General features: G+C 38.1%; 2 protein-coding genes across 3 annotated transcripts in view; one reads left to right on the top strand and one right to left on the bottom strand.

The window, feature by feature from the left end:
- The window catches only part of zfpm2a (zinc finger protein, FOG family member 2a), a 438175-nt gene extending 427178 nt beyond the window's left edge, over positions 1 to 10997 (top strand). For both annotated transcript variants that reach the window (XM_056474689.1, XM_056474687.1), the window contains 3 exons: positions 5164 to 5370; positions 7003 to 7227; positions 7489 to 10997. In XM_056474689.1, coding sequence (XP_056330664.1) covers positions 5164 to 5370; positions 7003 to 7227; positions 7489 to 9953 — 2897 coding nt within the window. In that variant the 3' untranslated portion in view covers positions 9954 to 10997. The remainder of the gene's footprint in view (positions 1 to 5163; positions 5371 to 7002; positions 7228 to 7488) is intronic.
- Positions 10998 to 13165: 2168 nt separating this feature from the next.
- si:dkey-122a22.2 (uncharacterized) overlaps positions 13166 to 18459 on the bottom strand; it is a 45114-nt gene continuing 39820 nt past the window's right edge. Inside the window, exons 9-11 of the mRNA XM_056474699.1 lie at positions 15662 to 15744; positions 14349 to 14445; positions 13166 to 14245 (exon numbers count right to left, since the gene is read on the bottom strand). Of these exons, the coding sequence (XP_056330674.1) occupies positions 14078 to 14245; positions 14349 to 14445; positions 15662 to 15744 (348 nt within the window). The 3' untranslated portion in view covers positions 13166 to 14077. The remainder of the gene's footprint in view (positions 14246 to 14348; positions 14446 to 15661; positions 15745 to 18459) is intronic.

The following is an 18459-nucleotide window of genomic DNA, read 5'->3' on the forward strand; positions in this document are numbered from 1 at the left end:
CGGAAGTAGCCATCAAATGATGTAGTCATAAAGGGATGGACATGGTCAGCAACAGTACTCAGGTAGGCTGTAGCGTTGACACGATGCTCAATTGGTATTAATGAGCCCAAAGTGTGCCAAGAAAAGATCCCCCACACCATTACACCACTACCACCAGCCTAAACCGTTGATACAAGGCAGGATGGATCCATGCTTTCATGTTGTTGATGCCAAATTCTGACCCTACAATCCGAAAAGTCACAGCAGAAATCAAGACTCCTCAGACCAGGCAACATTTCTCCAATCTTTTATTGTCCAATTTTGGTGACCCTGTGAAAATTGTAGCCTCAATTTCCTGTTCTTAGCTGACAGGAGGGGCACCTGGTGTGGTCTTCTGCTGCTGTAGCCCATCTGCCTCAAGGTTTGACTTGTTGTGCATCAGAGATGCTCTTCTGCATACCTCGGTTGTAACGAGTGGTTATTTGAGTTACTGTTGCCTTTCTATCAGCTCGAACCATTCTGGCCATTCTCCTCTGACCTCTAGCATCAACAAGGCATTTGTGCCCACAGAACTGCTGCTCACTGGATATTTTCTCTTTATCGGACCATTCTCTGTAAACCCTAAAATTTGTTGTGCGTGAAAATTCCAGTAGATCATCAGTTTCTGAAATACTCAGACCAGCCCGTCTGGCACTAACAAAGATGCCATGTTTAAAAATTTTTCCCCATTCTGATGCTCGGTTTGAACTGCAGCAGATCATCTTGACCATGTCTACATGCCTAAATGCATTGAGTTGCTGCCATGTGATTGGCTGATTAGAAATTTGCATTAACAAGCAGTTGGACGGGTGAACCTAATAAAGTGGCCAGTGAGTGTAGAATCAAGAACCAGAAGCAAAACTAGCTAAAAACCTCTGCTGTAAACCACTGAATCCACAGAGCGGAGAAGGACATGACACGAACACTAAAAATCTTATTACACCTTATTTCTGGGAGTTTGTCAGCGAACCGTTCTGACATGTTAAAACACAGTAAAACTCCTCGGCCATCCCACAGTGCAGCAGCAGCTACGGCATCCTGCATACATCAGACTTTTGCCTGCTTTTCCAGTGTAAGTAATGAGCTCTTCACGCAACTTCTAGCAGTACTTGTGCAGGCAGAGGTGACCTGCGCCCTCCTGCTGTTCAGGTGACAGTTTTGATCTGCGCTGATGGCGACGGTGCTTTTTTTGTTATTTTAATTAGGAGATAAGGAAGGAGAGAGCCTCTCCAGGCAGTGTGTGGTGTGTGACAGGATCCCGCTGATGAAGAGGACCCGTCTGAAGAGTGTGTCTCTCTGCTGCAGATTCACACACTGATAAGCTGCTCTTTCAGGCAGCACTCCTGCATTTTTGTTTTTTTAACACACTGAAGCTTTCGCAGTCTGTGCCTGTATTAGAAAGGCAGTTCACACTTTAACTTTGTTGTTATATATCTGATCTGATTTTATTTTTCACTTTTGAGAATATTTGGAAATCGATTATTCAATGACCTCTTCATTTTCCTTATTAAAATTAGTAGTGATTAGCATTTGGTATATGGTAACAGTAAATGACTTGTTTTTGTTTATCAACTATACTCTGATTTTATGTATCGTAAATAAAACAATTTACAAAAAATACACTGTATAAATACCCAAAAATACATGTAAATTAGCAGTTTTTTGTTTTTATATTTGTGAATTATGGGACCTTGATCTATCCTCTATCAATTTTGATGTTGAAAAGATTGAAAATGTGATATTTACTGACTTTTTTAATAGTTTAAAGTGATATATTGGTGCTGTAAGTTATGATACAACAACCTGGTAAAAAAACGAACAGTAGTATCTGTTATTTTAGAGACTTATTTATATATTATTTCTTATGAAATGTATTGTTTCAAACTTCTAAAATGTCATAAAATGTTGCTTTGTTAAACTCTTTCAGGCAGCACATCTGCATATTTTATTTGACACACTGAAGCTTTAACAAATTGTGTCCGTATTAAAAAGGCAGTCCATGCTCTATTGTTATATATCTGATCTGATTCTCTTTTCTTTCGCTATTGACAATCCTTGAAAATAGATTATTTAGTGGTCTCTTATTTTTCCTTCTTATTATCAAAATTAATAGTGATTAGCATTTGGCAGATGACTTGTTTTTGATTATCAACTACACTCTGATTTTATTTGTGTTGTAAATTTTACATTTTACAAAAAATACACTTAAGACTGTACAGAAATGATCTGTAAATTTGCAGTTTTCTGTATTTTGTGATTCAGGTTTTGTTTTTGTGGATAATGGGACCTTGATCTGTCCTCTAACAATTTTGATGTTGAAAAGATTGGAAATGTGATATTTACTGACTTTTAATAGCTTGAAGTGATATATTGGTGCTGTAAATAATGATACAACAACCTGGTAATAAACTACCAGTAGATTCTGTTATTTTAAGCACTTATTTCTATATTATTTTTTATAAAATATATTATTTCAAACTTCTAAAATGTCAACAAATGTTGCTTTGTTAAACTCTTTCAGGCAGCACATCTGCATATTTTGTTTTTTTTTTTATATCTGATCTGATTTTTTCACTATTGACAATCCTTGAAAATAGATTATTTAGCTATATCTTACTTTTCCTTAGTTAAATTAGTAGTGATTAGCATTTGATAATTGACTTGATTTTGATTATTAACTACACTCTGGTTTTATTTGTACTGTAAACGAAACATTTTACAAAAAATACACACTGCAGATCTTGATGGTCAATTCCGATTTTGTGACTATCCGATTTTTTTGTAGACCTGCTTACATCATTTTTTAAAAGTGACTCGTATCCAATTGTCTGCATTTACACAGCACACGGCAAACGGCCAATGACCAGGGAAAAAAAAAAGAGCGGGCGCTGACTAACAGCTGATAATTAAAGAGGGCTCTTTTCTCTATTCCTGTATGTCATCTGTTCGCAGCTTTTGACAAGATGTTTTACTATAGTTTATGACAGAAAGGTTCTCATTTGGCCATCTTCTTTTGATATATAGACTTTTGTAAACCTTTAGGCATCTTAATGTAATGTCCATGGTGTGATTTATGTACGTGATGTATGCACTAGTTTATATTAGTTTATATTGGTTTTGTGGCGGACATTGCGCTCTCTCGCTCTCGTTAACATGCTTAAATACCTGTGCTATATGACAAAATGAAAGCTGTTTAAGTCCTCGTGTATGAGATTTCAGGTTTGGGACTCTGCCGAAGTCTGTTCTGAAAAGAAAGTGTCAGACTTGATGTCATTCGGTGCGGTTTTTAATGACACGCGACTCGTATTAACAGGTGAAAATCCGATCTACCTGTTTACACTGCAGACACGAGGGCACAGATCCGATTCATATCAGATAAATTTCCACATATGAACAAGGCCTGAATCTGATTTGAGTAAATCGGAATCCATGTGATTTGTTCCTGCTTACATGTACATGGGCCATGTCCGATCTGTGCCACATGGGAGAAAAAAATCAGAATTGGGTCACTTGAACAGTGCAGTGTAAATGCGGCCTTAGACTGTACAAAAATGATCTGTAAATTAGCAGCGTTCTGCATTTTGTAATTCATGTTTTTTTTTCTTTTTTATTTGTGGATAATGGGACCTTGATCTATCCTCTAACAATTTTGATATTGAAAAGATTGGAAATGTGATATTTACTGACTTTTAATAGCTTGAAGTGATATATTAGTGCTGTAAATTACGATACAACAACCTGGTAATAAACTACCAGTACTTTCTGTTATAGACCATTTTGAGGGATGTAAACAAAAACAGTAGTCCCAATGTATTTCCTGTTTTAGATTTTTAATTTCTATAGCTTCAGACAATCCAAGAAGAGCCACAAATTGATAATGTTATGATAGCTGTTTTAACATTTGTATATTTATAGGCCTATATATTTTTATTTTGTGCACGTGCAATTCAACAAAAATGATTAACATGCACTAAATAAAAATACTTATGAATGTGTATTTTTATTTCGTGCATGTGAATTGTTTTTGTGAATATATATAATTATTTTGAGCATGTGAATTTGGTTTTACAATTGTGAATTTGGCTACGCATGTGTACATCATGTCTTTTGCGTGAATTACTTTGGTCACACTTTATTTTGATAGTCCGTTTATTGAATTTAGTTATGTTGCATCTACATGTCAACTAATTCTCATTAGATTATAAGTAGACTGTTAGGGTTAGTGTAAGTTGACATGTACCTTAAGTTTCTTATAATGAGTTAAATGTCTGTTGAAGGAGCAGTATCAGCAGATATTAAGCAGACAGTTTACTAATACTTAAATGGGCCATCAAAATAAAGTGTTACCATTACTTTTGATACTTTTCTAACTCCATAACAGTTGTCCAGAAATATAGCTGACAATCATCAGTTTACCAGTGTTTGTGTTTTATAAATGACTGTGTAGTGATCTAGAAGAACCGTGTACTATTTGGTGAGCCATTATCTATGTTTACCTTTTGCAAATGACTCGCACTATTAAGCATTCTTCTCAGTCCTTTTCCAGAAATGACATTCTCTTCATTTTTTTCTCCCAGACTACCATTAGCTTAAGGCATACTCGTCTTCCACTCTGAAGCTCAGTTAGTGCGTTTGCATGTTTCTGAGAGCTAGCAGAGCGCTTTAATTAATTGTCCAGCTTCCCTACCGAAACAATGTCCTAATTCTGCCATTTAGCATCTGCATATCATCGCTTGTTGTTATCTGGGAAGCCAGATTTTTTGTAAATAGTCATATTTAAAACTTTAATCTCTTGAATGGCAAATGAAGTGCGGCTGAAATCCTTCCATGTGCGATGATAAATGCTATCTGAGCTTAAACCCTTCAGCTGATTTCCTATCCCCCCTCCCTCCCTTTCTTTTCCTCTGTCTTTTCTGAGTGTGTTCAAGAACTCAAAATGGTAGATGTACAGTACACCTTAAAGATACACCATCCCTGCAAAGCAACATGATTGATTAAAGCTAAAGTGACAGCACAGTAGTTCCAAAAAAAAGACCAAAATCTAAAGTTGGAATGTTTTTTAACCATTTTAACTTAATTGAAATGCATCATTAAGTGATCAAACTACCGCACGTTTAAACATGAAGCTTGTTCTCTTTCACCCAGGTGGACAGTTGTGGTGCACCACAACCAAGAACATGATGGAAGGAGAGGAGCTGGTGGCTTTCGCAGTGGACTTTGACTCTCGATTGCAGGCGGTCAATCACATGTCTCTCGGTGAGGGCATGTACCCAGCACGTCTCCTGGACACCATCCAGCTCCTGCCCCAGCAAGCTGCCATGGCCTCCATATTACCTACAGCTATAGTCAACAGTAAGCCTTGTTTCTGTTTACAAATTCAATAACTGTCCACTGATATCATAAACATCTATGCAGCAAATTAATAACAGTCAACAACAATTTACAATAAAGCTGTACGGTTTGGTCTTGCCATACAACTTGGCCACAATATTGCTGCATATGGGGGGCTCGCCTGCTTCTGCGGCTACAACACTGAGCTCTCCAACTAATGCAGAGTTCAGACTGCATAATTTTAGCCCCGATTTTGACTTGCTGACAGGTTTTGAAAAATTGCAGACAAACTCCTGAAATCACTGGCAAATCGGTGCTTGTTCAAGCGAGTAACAATCACACAGTGTGAACTATCAGTGACGCGACCTGAAAGAATCGCTGATGAGTCGCCAATACCTGTCAGGTATTTGGCATGCTAAATATCTGGAACGATTCAAATCATGCCATGTGAAATGTGGTGTGATTGAATATAACATTGACAATTACCTACAGCCAATAAGAGACCAGCATCCACTAGTATGGGTATCTGCAGGCCAGTGGGAGTTTGGAGGAGAAGTTATAAGTGCTTCTTTTCAGTCTATTTGGACCCAAGAATTGGGGGGAAAAACTATGGAAATTTGGCAGGAGCACCCATGTCTGTTGACATGTCATGTCAATATCACAACCGGGTCGAAAAAGAAAGTTATGGAGAAATTGCAAATTCCCTTCAAAAGGCCAAGTGAGCAAAACAAGTACATTTTCTACCCCCCTAAAGGCTTCTTTCTCATTATATAGTTAAAGATATTCAATGTTACCTCTCGTGTGTGTGTTTGGTTGTGAGACATAGTTTACAGATCGAGTCAAAGTTGTTGGCGATTCTTCCTTTTCTAAAGTCATGCAGTGTGACACTGCCTGTCTCCGATCCATCTTAGAGTGTAAACAAAGCAACGACAAAACACTACCTCAGATAGTCATGCAGTGTGAAAACATCTGTGATGCCACTACTTTGAAAATCGTGCAGTCTGAACTCTGCCATTTGAGCCATTTCAGAATGTGTTACACATGCACATGCTAGATCGAAAAAAATGAGAGTATGCGGTAGTCATTCAGAGATTAACCTCTGCTGGAGGAACATGATGTTCTGCCCTTCAGTTTAGGGGTACAGTAAACATGTCTGGACTCTGACCAACCTTGTAATTGCAAAACGCAAGTCATTTGCAAATACTTTGTTTGTTGACTTTATCTGGGAAGTCTAGAGTTCAGCTTGACACAGAGGATGCTGCTAGCAGATGGTGCAGTGTTTTCATTTGCCCTTGAGGAAAGGGCACAATCCTACTGGAATCAACTCTGTTGCCATGCAACATCACAGCAGAATTGTTATTAAAGCCACTTGATTATTTGTGTTTGAGCACTTTCTCCATCTTCCATATCTTTGCATAATACACCTTCCAATATGTCCCTTTCTCAGCCTTTTGACCCCAATGCCCAACCATAGTAACCATAGTCCATAGTAATAGTCAAAGAGCACAAGACATTCCACTTTGTATTTTACTGAATATAAATATGGATCAGCAGATGGGACTGAGACTGGAACTTGGGTCACCAGAGTGCTGCCCACGAGCTATATCCCACTGCATGTAGTTTTGTATTCATATTCTTTTCTCTGTTTTTCAGAGGACATCTTTCCCTGTAAAGCATGTGGGATATGGTACAGGAGTGAGAGAAACCTTCAGGCCCACCTGATGTATTACTGCAGTGGGCGGCAGAGAGAGCCTGACAACATCCCTGAAGAGACTGACGCCATTTCCCATCAAACTCCCAATATATGCCCTTTTCCACAATGCAACAAGAGCTTCAGCAACCCTCGTGCTCTGGAGATGCACTTGAGCTCCCACAGCAGTGAGTATAGAGTATGCAGTAATCATATGCACAGTGCATTTGGACAAATTTTAAACATGTTATTTGATCATTGCACATTAAATAACAGGAGTACAAGCAGTAAACCTAGCCATATTGTTAGCAATCTAAAGATATTATACTTGAAGAATATATACTAAATCCACATGTATTATATAATAACTATCAAGCAATAATATAATATTTAAAAAAACTGAATACTCAAGGATGACAATAAAAAACAACTGTCTTTCTTTTTCACAGGCGTCAAAATGGAGGAGTCCCTTCCCCCTGGCACCAGCTTGAAATGCACAATCTGTAACTTCACAGCAGATTCGCTCCTTACATTCCAGCACCACATCCTTTCACACCTGTCACAGGCAGCCTTTAGATGCAATCACTGCCACATCAGCTTCCAGAACCACAGGGAACTGCTGCAGCATCAAGACTTACATGGACACACTGGGAAGATTCACAGAGAGAGTGACAGTGAAAACTCCCCAAGAGGAGGAGAGGATAGTCTGCAGGCGGCAAGAGTGGAACTGTCAGGCAGGAAGGATATAGTCATGCAAAGTCCCAAGAATACACCCAACAAGGCCAACAGTCCTGATGGAGAACTTGAAAGACCCGAGAAAAAACCTACTCTGGGACTCCAAAAGGGGGACAGTCACCCAGGAAGCAAGGCAAGTTTCTCTTACACTAGAATCAAGTCAGAACCCTCTAGTCCACGGCTGGCGTCCTCTCCTGTCCAGCACAACATGGGCCCCACCTTCCCCATGGGTCCATTCTTGTCGCAGTTTGCATTCTCCCAAGACATTTCTGTGGTACCACAGGCATCTGAGATTCTAGCAAAAATGTCAGAGCTAGTGCATCGTAGGCTACGCCATGGAGGGAACAGCTACCCTCCCGTCATCTACAGTCCTCTAATGCCCAAAGGAGCAACTTGCTTTGAATGCAACATCACCTTCAATAATCTAGATAACTACTTAGTTCACAAGAAGCACTATTGCAACAGTCGCTGGCAGCACATGACAAAGTCCCCAGATTTCTCAAGTGTTCCTGACAAGGTTTCTGATGCCATAAGTCCAAACAGTGGCCACACGTCAGTTGGTATGCTCCCAGGATGCCTTTCATCAGATACTGACAGTCATCTTGTGACAACAGCTTGTTTGAATTCATCCGTTTTGGATATTATGAATGCTGGAGGGAAAGTGCCTGAAAAAGAACTTACTGGGCAAGTAAAGAAGGTTACTACACCAACAGGAGTTGAGGAGAGGCTTGGCGGTAAGCAGCCTGAGGTTAAGAGTCCCAGCACATCATTGGTGGATGGTGACAGTGACCCAAACAAGACAACCTGTGAAGCATGTAACATCACTTTCAGCCGACACGAAACGTACATGGTTCACAAGCAGTACTACTGCGCCACTCGCCACGACCCACCCATGAAACGCATGTCCGCAAAGGTACCTGCCATGCAGCGGACCATGAGAACACGCAAGCGGAGGAAGATGTATGAGATGTGTTTACCTGAAGACCAACGACAGCCCATGGGGCCACAGCCAGGATTTTTGGGTCTGCCCACACTAGGAAATCCCTGTACATCCCAGGAGACGGTAGAAAATCTGGCTGACCGCTTCCACCCACGATGTGACATCTTTCCAGGCCTTGTCCCAAAACACTTAGATGCTTCTCTTACTATCACCAAGTCCATCCTAGCCCCAAAAGGAAACACAATCGCAGATCCACAGGAACTAGATGCTCCGATAGATCTCAGCAAAAAGTGTTCACCGCTTCCTGACAAATCGTGCAACTCCCCCAAAAGACTCCTGGACTATCACGAATGTACCGTGTGCAAGATCAGTTTTAACAAAGTGGAGAATTACCTCGCTCATAAACAGAACTTTTGCCCTGTCACAGCTGCTCATGGTGAAGTTGGCAATCTGGAGCAGCCCATATTTCCGGGCATGAAGACTGAAGGAAATAATACGGATGACGTCTATGACAAGAGTTCTGTGAAATGTGAGAAAAATGGGGGCAACAAATTGATGCAAAATGGAGGCATGTTCCCACCACACCTCGGCCCAGCAGCGGATCTGAAAGCTTTCGCTGATGCACAGCTAATGTCCTCGAAAGATGAGAACAAGAACATGTTTTTGCCTCACTCTCTCTATCCTGGAGCAATAAAGAAGGTGAAAGGTACCGAGCAAATATCACCGTATTTTGGGATAAAGAGCGGCGACTACATGGCAGGGAGTCTCGTTGTGCAGGCTGAGGCAGCCGAACAGGAGCAAAACAGCAATGGTGCAGGTGAGCCAGGTACAGAACCACTTGCAGCCAATGGCTGTCCCCATCCCAACAAAGATCCACTGCCCCTGTTACCTAAAAATAGGAGCATGGTGATTGTCAATGGCGGTCATAAAGAGGATCGCCAGACACCAGCAACTCCCCAGCAAGAGAATCAGCCTCACAACACCTCATCGCCAGAGGAACAAACAAGTCCCACATGGGGAACCGAGAACCCTCCTGACCCGAACGAGAATGTATCACCAACTTCTAAATCACCCGTGGAAGAATCTGCACCTGCCGGAAAAGGTATTAATGGGTCAGCGTCACCAGCAGGCAGTGGGAAGTACTGCCGCCTCTGTGACATCCAGTTCAATAACTTGTCAAACTTTATCACTCATAAGAAGTTTTACTGCTCGTCACACGCTGCCGAGCATGTGAAATGAAACTGCAGTCTTCTCCCCTTGTTCTCCCCTCTTTTTTGGGTACACGGTTGTGAAATAGTGCATCATGCAGTTTTATATACTGCTTGTGGACAATCAAGAGAAGCTTCTTCTTTCGTTATTTGAAGACTTAATGCAAAATGATGAAAAAACAAAAAAATCCAAGTGTAATATTGGTGCCACTTTCACCTTTTATTTATTTTACAATCAGTATTAATAGGAGTAGTGCTCTTAATTTAAATTCAAAGAAAGTTTATATCAGAGTTGTTTGTAATGTTAATGTATAGTCATTCTTGTGTAGCAGACATATTGTTTACAATGTATGTTAGGTTCAAGGAGAAAATAGGCACAGGACACAGAACTGAAAATGCGTTTTAGACCCGACATTAGCTACTGGAGCACTTGTGTATTCTTATTTGCTGGTACAGTTTTTTGTATATGTCAAAATGTCACTCGCAGTAACGATTCTCTTGACTTCAGCCTTAAAACAGTTTGGAGGGATAACGCTGCAGCTCATGTTTTGGCATATACTGTACACATGGCTTTGCATATATATGTTGCTGTTTGTCTGTGTCTTTTCTTCGACTCAGAAGTGGATGTTTAAATGAGGATGGCAGCATTCTTGTATAGTACTTGTATTTCTGTTTGCTGATACACCTTGTTCTCCCTTTTTAAAATTTGCTCTCAGCGCAATACTTTGTATAAAACATATGGGGGGGAAACAGGAGGTCTGGAACATTACGGAAAGCAGTATTATAAAAGGGGAAGAGCAGCTATTTCTTACTCCTGGAAAAAAAACGAATTGTACAAAAAGCAGGTTTATCAATGGTGATTATTGAAGGGTGGGACGAGACAAGGGAATACTGTAAAAAAAATGATCATTCCAATGTCCTTATGTAAGAAAAATATTTCTTAAAAATGTTGTTGCTATGCATGTATATGGATGGAATAAAATTCCAGATCTGTTGGAAATTTTTATTTTGATGTGGTGTCAATTAAACTTCAATCCTCAGGATAAACAGACTCTTTCATTGTCTTCTTTTAGGATGTCTAACTGAAAGTAGAAAAAGTTATTTTTCAATGCAACATTTCTAATTACTCAAGGTGAAAACTTGGTCTTTTTGACAAGTTACTGCATTTGTAACAAGACACTTTAACCAAAATGACAGAATCAATCTATTATTTTCTTCAGCAGTTTATAAAAATGCACAATCCATTACCAAACTAGATGGCTTTCTGCTTCATACTCAGAAAAATGATAGTTATTTGGCATCCTGCATCATTGAAGACAGAAAGTGACAGCTGTAACCGTTACTAAACTCTACATAAGTAGAAAAATGACACCATTTAAGTAAAGAATTTGGATTGTTTAAACATTTATAAAATATTTGAGTCGTCAAATTGAGGCGTTATTGCATTTGTAATGTCGCATTTTAACCAAAAACACAGAAACAAGCTATTATTTTCTTCAGCAGTTCATCAAAATGCACAATCCACCAACACACTGGACAGACTCCTGCTTCATAAGTAGAAAAAATTACAGCATTTAAGTAGATATCTGAGGGCAGATATTTTAGAGATAAATTACGACAAAAATGCTTAGGAAAAAAAGTTCTTTAGGGCTATTTTTCAATGCAAACATTTCTAATTAATGCGCTTTTGAGGAGTTACTGCATTTCTAATAAATCTTTTTAACAAAAAAACACAGAGGCAGTAAAATATTTTTTTTACCTTCTAAGCAAAATATATAATACACCAACAAAGTAGACCGAATTCTGCTTCATAAGTAGAAAGATTACAATGTTTACATAAAGAATTTGGGTTAGTTAGTCATTTATAAAACATTTGAGTGCTGATATTTTTGAGTGCTTTATATTATTATGACAAAAATGTTGTCGATTAGAAAAAAAAAAAACGTTCTTAAGGGTTATCTTTCAGCGCAAAACATTTGTAATTGAGGCGTTTTTGACAAGTTTCTGCATTTCTAATAATGCATTTTAACCAAAAACACAGAAACAATCTATTTTCTTCAGCACTTCAAGCACAGTCCACAAACTAGACAGATTTCTGCTCCATAAGTAGAAAATTACAGCGTTTGTGTAAAAAAAAATTTGGGTTGGTTATGCGTTTAAAATATTTAGATATTTTATGAGTAAATTACAAAAAATGTTGAAGCTTAAAGTTCATTCATTCATTCATTCATTTTCTTTTCGGCTTAGTCCCCTTTTTAATCCGGGGTTGCCACAGCGGAATGAAACGCCAATTTATCCAGCACGTTTTACGCAGCAGATGCCCTTCCAGCAACAACCCATCTCTGGGAAACATCCACACACACTTATTCACACTCATATACTACGGACAATTTAGCCTACCCAAATCACCTGTACCGCATGTCTTTGGACTGTGGGGGAAACTGGAGCACCCAGCGGAAACTCACGCAGGGAGAACATGCAAACTTCGCATAGAAACGCCAACTGACCCAGCTGAGGCTCGAACCAGCAACCTTCTTGCTGTGAGGCGACAGCACTATCTACTGCGTCACCCTGCTTAAAAAAAATTTCTTTAGGGTTATTTTTCAATACAACATTGAATGCAACAAGGTGAACATTTTGTGTTTTTGACAAGTTGCTGCATTTCTAATAAGGTAGTTTAACCAAAAACACAAACAATCAATTTTTTTAATCATCAGCTCATCAAAATGCACAATCCACCAACAAACTACACCAATTTCTGCTTCATAAGTAGAAAAATGAAATATAACTGCCTGCTCTACCAAATGGTTGACCATGTTTTAAGTAATGACTGGTAAAGTCATTTAAATAATGAATAAACAATAGTTTATGAATAAATAACGGTTTACACTACACAGCATTGTTGGTTTCCAAAAAAAATAAAAATAAAACATCAAACAAACATAATACTGTTGAACTACTACACTTGATTTTAGTTTTATTGTAAAAAACAAGAAAACCTGTTAAATGAGAATCTGAAATATTTAATAGCGTACTTCAAAAAGTTTAAATGATTTAGTATTCAAAAATGTTTTATTTTGAACATTTTATTTAAATAAATTGGTCTTACACTTCATATTTTCAGTTTTTTTATTGTATATGTATCAATTCCGGTACTTTTATCATAAACTGACATCATATTTTAGAAATTATAGGATGTGTTGAAAAAAAAGCATTGAGTGTGTTAACTAGCGACATTAGGAGTTAAGAAATGCAATCCAATTTTTATTTTTTTTTTGGTGGGGCAGTTAAAGGGTTAGGGTTATTTTTCAGTGCAACATTTCTAATTACTCAAGGAGATTACTTTGGTGTTTTTGAAGTTACTGCATTTCTAATAAGGCTTTCTAACAAAAAAAAAAATAACAGAAGCAGTAAAATATTTTCTTCACCAGTAAATCAAAATGCACAATCCACCAACAAACTAGACAGATTTCTGTTCATAAGTAGTAAAATGACAGTATTTAAGTAACATTTTTGGGTTAGTTAGATATTTATCAAATATTTGAGGGCTGATATTTTATGAATAAATTACAACAAAAATTTTGACGCTTAGAAAAGTTCTTTAGGGTTATTTTTCAATGCAAACCATTTCTAACTAATGCGCTTTTGAGGAGCTACTGCATTTCTAATAAGGCTTTTTAACAGAATAAAACAGGCAGCAAAATGTTTTCTTTATCAGTAAATCAAAATGCACAATCCACCAACAAACTATACAGATTTCTGCTTCATAAGAAGAAAAATTACAGCATTTAAGTGAAGAATTTGGGTTGGTTATGCATTTATAAAATATTTGAGGGCTGATATTTTATTAACTAATTACAACAAAAATGTTAACGTTTAAAAAAGTTCTTCAGGGTTATTTTTCTTTGGAAAACATTTCTCATTTATGCATTTTTGACAAATTCTAATAACTCAGTTTAACCAAAATTACAGAAACAATCAATTATTTTGTTTAGCAGTTCATCAAAATGCACAACTACACAGATTCCAGCTTCATACGCAGACAAATGACACTGTTATTTGGCATCTTGCATCATTGAAGACAGAAAGTGACAGCTGTAACTGATGTAACCGTTATCAAACCTTTGTTAGAGAGTCTGCATTTTCCAAAGAATCTCACTGCTTCTGTTGGTTGGTCTGCCTTTGCGCCACGAGCTTATGCAAATGTTTGATAAGCGAGGATGGATTTTTGTAGATCATGTGCCGATCCGCCCTGCGAATCTGAATGCGATTTGCATTGGGATAAGAGCGCTCCAAAAACTTGCTCTGAAGTTCGGCGAGCACCTGACGTGGAGGGATGACAGTTAATGAGACGTTCAGCCAAAGGATTTGCTTCTGATTAAAAACTCTCTAAAGTTGAGAAAGTGGGCCTGTGAAAGACACTCACTTGGTTGAGATCTGAAGGAAGCTGATCATCAAACGATTCCCCCGTGATCACATGCACAGATGTCTTGCTGGAGAGAGGCTTATATCTGGAGATCTCGCTGAAAAGTCAAGGACATTCAAACAGCAGGGCAAATTTAGGACACTTCAGACTAGAAGAGACTGTTCATCATTTCAACTGATTTGTAAAGCAACATTATAACTACACTACATGTGTACATTTAGGTTATTGTTAATAATAATAATAATAATAATAATAATAATAAGGCACATTGTAAATTTATTTTTATTTTTATTTATCTTGATGGTAATAATGATCGCAGATTAACATTATTAGGCAGCAGCAAAATTACACTGCTTCAGTCCTATATTACGATAACTACTTTAGAACAAACATTAGTTACATTAATAATATTAAACGTTTCATACACAACAAATCAGCATGTTATAATGATTTCTGAAGGTATATGTGTATTAGGAATACATGTTTATAAAATACACTCACCGGCCACTTTATTAGGTACACTGGTCCAACTGCTTGTTAACGCAAAATTCTAATCAGTCAATCACATGGCGGCAACTCAATACATTTAGGCATGCAGATATGGTCAACACGATCTGCTGCAGTTCAAACCGAGCATCAGAATGGGGAAGAAAAGGGATTTAAGTGACTTTGAAAGTGGCCACATGGGGTGCCACTCCTGTCAGCTAAGAACAGGAAACTGAGGCTACAATTTACACAGGCTCACCAAAACTGGACAATAGAAGTTTGGAAAAACATTGTCTGGCCTGATGAGTCTCAATTTCTGCTGCAACATTCGGATGGTAGGGTCAGAATTTGGCGTCAACAACATAAAAGCAAGGATCCATCCTGCCTTGTATCAAAGGTGATGGTGTAACGGTGTGGGGGATATTTTCTTGGCACACTTTGAGCCCATTAGTATCAACTGAGCATCGTGTCAAAACCACATCCTACCTGAGTATTGTTGATGACTTCTGATGATCTTCTAATTGCTACTTCAATCAGGATAATGCTCCATGTCAAAAAGCATGAATCATCTCAGACTGAATTCTTGAACATGACAATGAGTTCACTGTACTCAAATGGCCTCCACAGTCACCAGATCTCAATCCAATAGAGCAATTTTGGGATGTGGTGAAACGGGACATTCGCATCATGGATGTGCAGCCGTCAAATCTGCAGCAACTGCATGATGCTATCATGTCAATCTGGGCCAAAATCTCTGAGGAATATTTCCAGTACCTGTCCAACCCAGAAATCCTATCCCCAATCTATTTTTATGAAATGTGTCTTACCTGACTTGAGATGCGCTCTCATTGAGAAAGAAATGCTCATCCACTGCAGCACTCTGGTGGGCAGGGTTACACAGCAGATATTTCTGAACAAAGAAAAAATTAAATAAAATCACAAGCATAAATTTATCTCTTCTCACTGCAAAACATGCAAGTTAACCATTCAGATGTCCCTTGATAGCTGAAACGATTGCATTTACCTAGAAACCACAATGACTGTTCAAATATTGAATTCTCTCTCTTTGGTCATTACATTAGACATGCAGATGTAAACGTGTCTTTGTGACCTCAGACAGAAGCACTCGAAAGCGTCAAGTCAACACTCGAGTCAATAGCGAACCTCTCCTGAAGAACAATCCTCCATTCTGAGAGACAGAGCAGTTAAATTAAATGTCGACAGGCTTTTTTAAGGGCCACAATTCCTCTCGGTGAGACATGAAAGCACCATGCAACCACTAATTGCTATTTGATTGTCTGCGTTCTTGTGTAAAGAACTCTTTTTTTATTTAGTTTTTTTTGTTTTAAAGGAGCAATAGAATGAAAATCAGGATATACCTAGGCATCTCTGAATAACGAGAAATCAGAACATGGAAATGACATGCCGTGAGTCTCAAACATGACTATTTTCAGGCGTTGCATAATATCATTGTGCCTGCTGCAGACATGGCAGAAAAGTTGAGAATGAGAGTTCCTAGCCATATCAGCCCTAAAAATAATATTTTTTCAATTGTCTGTCAGTCTTAGTTCACAATTTAACTATAGAAGGGTGAAGTTTTAAATTGGAAAATTATCTTTTTTTTTTTAAAATCATTTCATCCTTTTTTAGTAATTTGGTCATTTTTGAGCTAAGGGTCTAGTCCGATTCAATGATTTATGCTAAGCTAAGCTAAAAGTGCTCCCACCAGACCCGGAAACCCAACGCTATCTCAACTTTTGGATTTAGTGGCTAATTTGTATGAATTCGTACAATCTCATTTGTACAATTTAGTACAATTTGACCATCCCCCAATGACGGTTGGGTTAAGGCCACGCCTCCTTTTTAAAATCGTAAATTTTCGTATGACTGAACTCAAATTCCTATGAATTAGCCACTTAACTGACAAAATGTAAAATACTAGAAGTAAAGGTTTAGGGGTGGGGTTGGGTGCCACACCTCCTTTTTAAAATCGTACATTTTCGTACAACTGAACTCATATGAATTTCTATGAATTAGCCACTAAACTGACAAAACGTAAAATACTATAAGTAAATATGATTGTACAATTTAGTACGATTTGCTCATCCCCCAATGACGGTTGGGTTTAGGGGTGGGGTTGGGTGCCACACCTCCTTTTTAAAATTGTACATTTTCATACAACTGAACTCATATGAATTTCTATAAATTAGCCACTAAACTGACAACCCGTAAAATACTATAAGTAAATATGATTGTACAATTTAGTACGATTTGCTCATCCCCCAATGACGGTTGGGTTTAGGGGTGGGGTTGGGTGCCACGCCTCTTTTAAAATCATACATTTTCGTACAACTGAACTTATACGAACTCATGAATTAACCACTAAACTGACAAAACATAAAATAGTTACGTTTCCTCGTGAGATGAGGCTTGAAGATCAGCTCAATAGGTTAAACAAAATAGTAAAACTGAACTGTTTTGAAAAAAAAATAAAAAAGAGTGTTCCTTTAAAAGTGGAGTGTTCCTTTAACTCACAGTGCATTAAAGATCTACTATTAACAAGCACAACTTTAGATCTTAATAACGCATTAGTTGATTAATTAACTATGATTTATAAATGTTCTACTATTCATTATTAGTAAATATACTGTAAAGTCTGATGCATAAAAACGATATTGCTGATGGATGTGACGTTGCCAAATACACAATTCCTAAGCATCTAATCAACTGTAAAGTTGCAAGCATAAAATTGACACTTTCCCACTTACCACAGTAAAAAGTACCGGACTTCACAACACAAGCAAAGTTGTTCTTGTCTCAAGCAAACATGCAGATATTTTAAAGCTCGTTTTGTTTTGTTTTGTTGAAATTTACCGTTACAAAGAAACATATTGCTTTCGCTTTATGCTTCTAATCTTTCCCAGACAAATGAGACAGAGGTCTTAAAAACACTGCGTCTGTTTTTATGCAGATAGAGAGGAAGGATGGGCATGTATAAAAAAAAAACACACACACCTAGTCATCACCACCATCCTGTTGTGCATTAATTATTTCAACCTCCTTATAAAGGCAAAACATTTCTCTAAATCACCTTTCTCCGCTCCCCGGGTCAGCCTTCGATTCATGTCGTAAATGGGAATCTGTAGCTTTTTGAGGGGAAGAGGGGCCATTCAAAATTGTAATAAATGTTTTGCATATTCGTGGCCGCATGTTAACGTGCATGAAATTGGGTGGAACTGGAGCGAAGAGAGCGGCCTCGTACCTTGACTGTTTTTCATGGTGACCTGAGAAACCCTGTCTGAAGGCGATCCGCGTCAGTCTCTGTCTGACTCTCTCACAGCCCTGGAAACTTGCTCATCTTAGACAACTGATCATTAAACTGCTTCTCTTGTTCTCTACAAATCCCCTACATGTCAGCCAGCCGGGAACCAGAGACAGCTGTAATTTAAGCAACAGCGCCATCAAGTGGTCCTGGTGTAGCAGTTTTATAAGATAGCTTTTGTCTCGGCATCATCAATTGAGCATTACTTTCATTTGTTGAAATTCAAAAAAAATATATATATATATGAATTGAATTTGTTTTGAGGTGGTGGTGTCTTATAATGGGAGATAAACAATTGTGTCA

This window comes from Danio aesculapii, chromosome 16 (assembly GCF_903798145.1).
Source record: "Danio aesculapii chromosome 16, fDanAes4.1, whole genome shotgun sequence".
Lineage (NCBI taxonomy): Eukaryota > Metazoa > Chordata > Actinopteri > Cypriniformes > Danionidae > Danio > Danio aesculapii.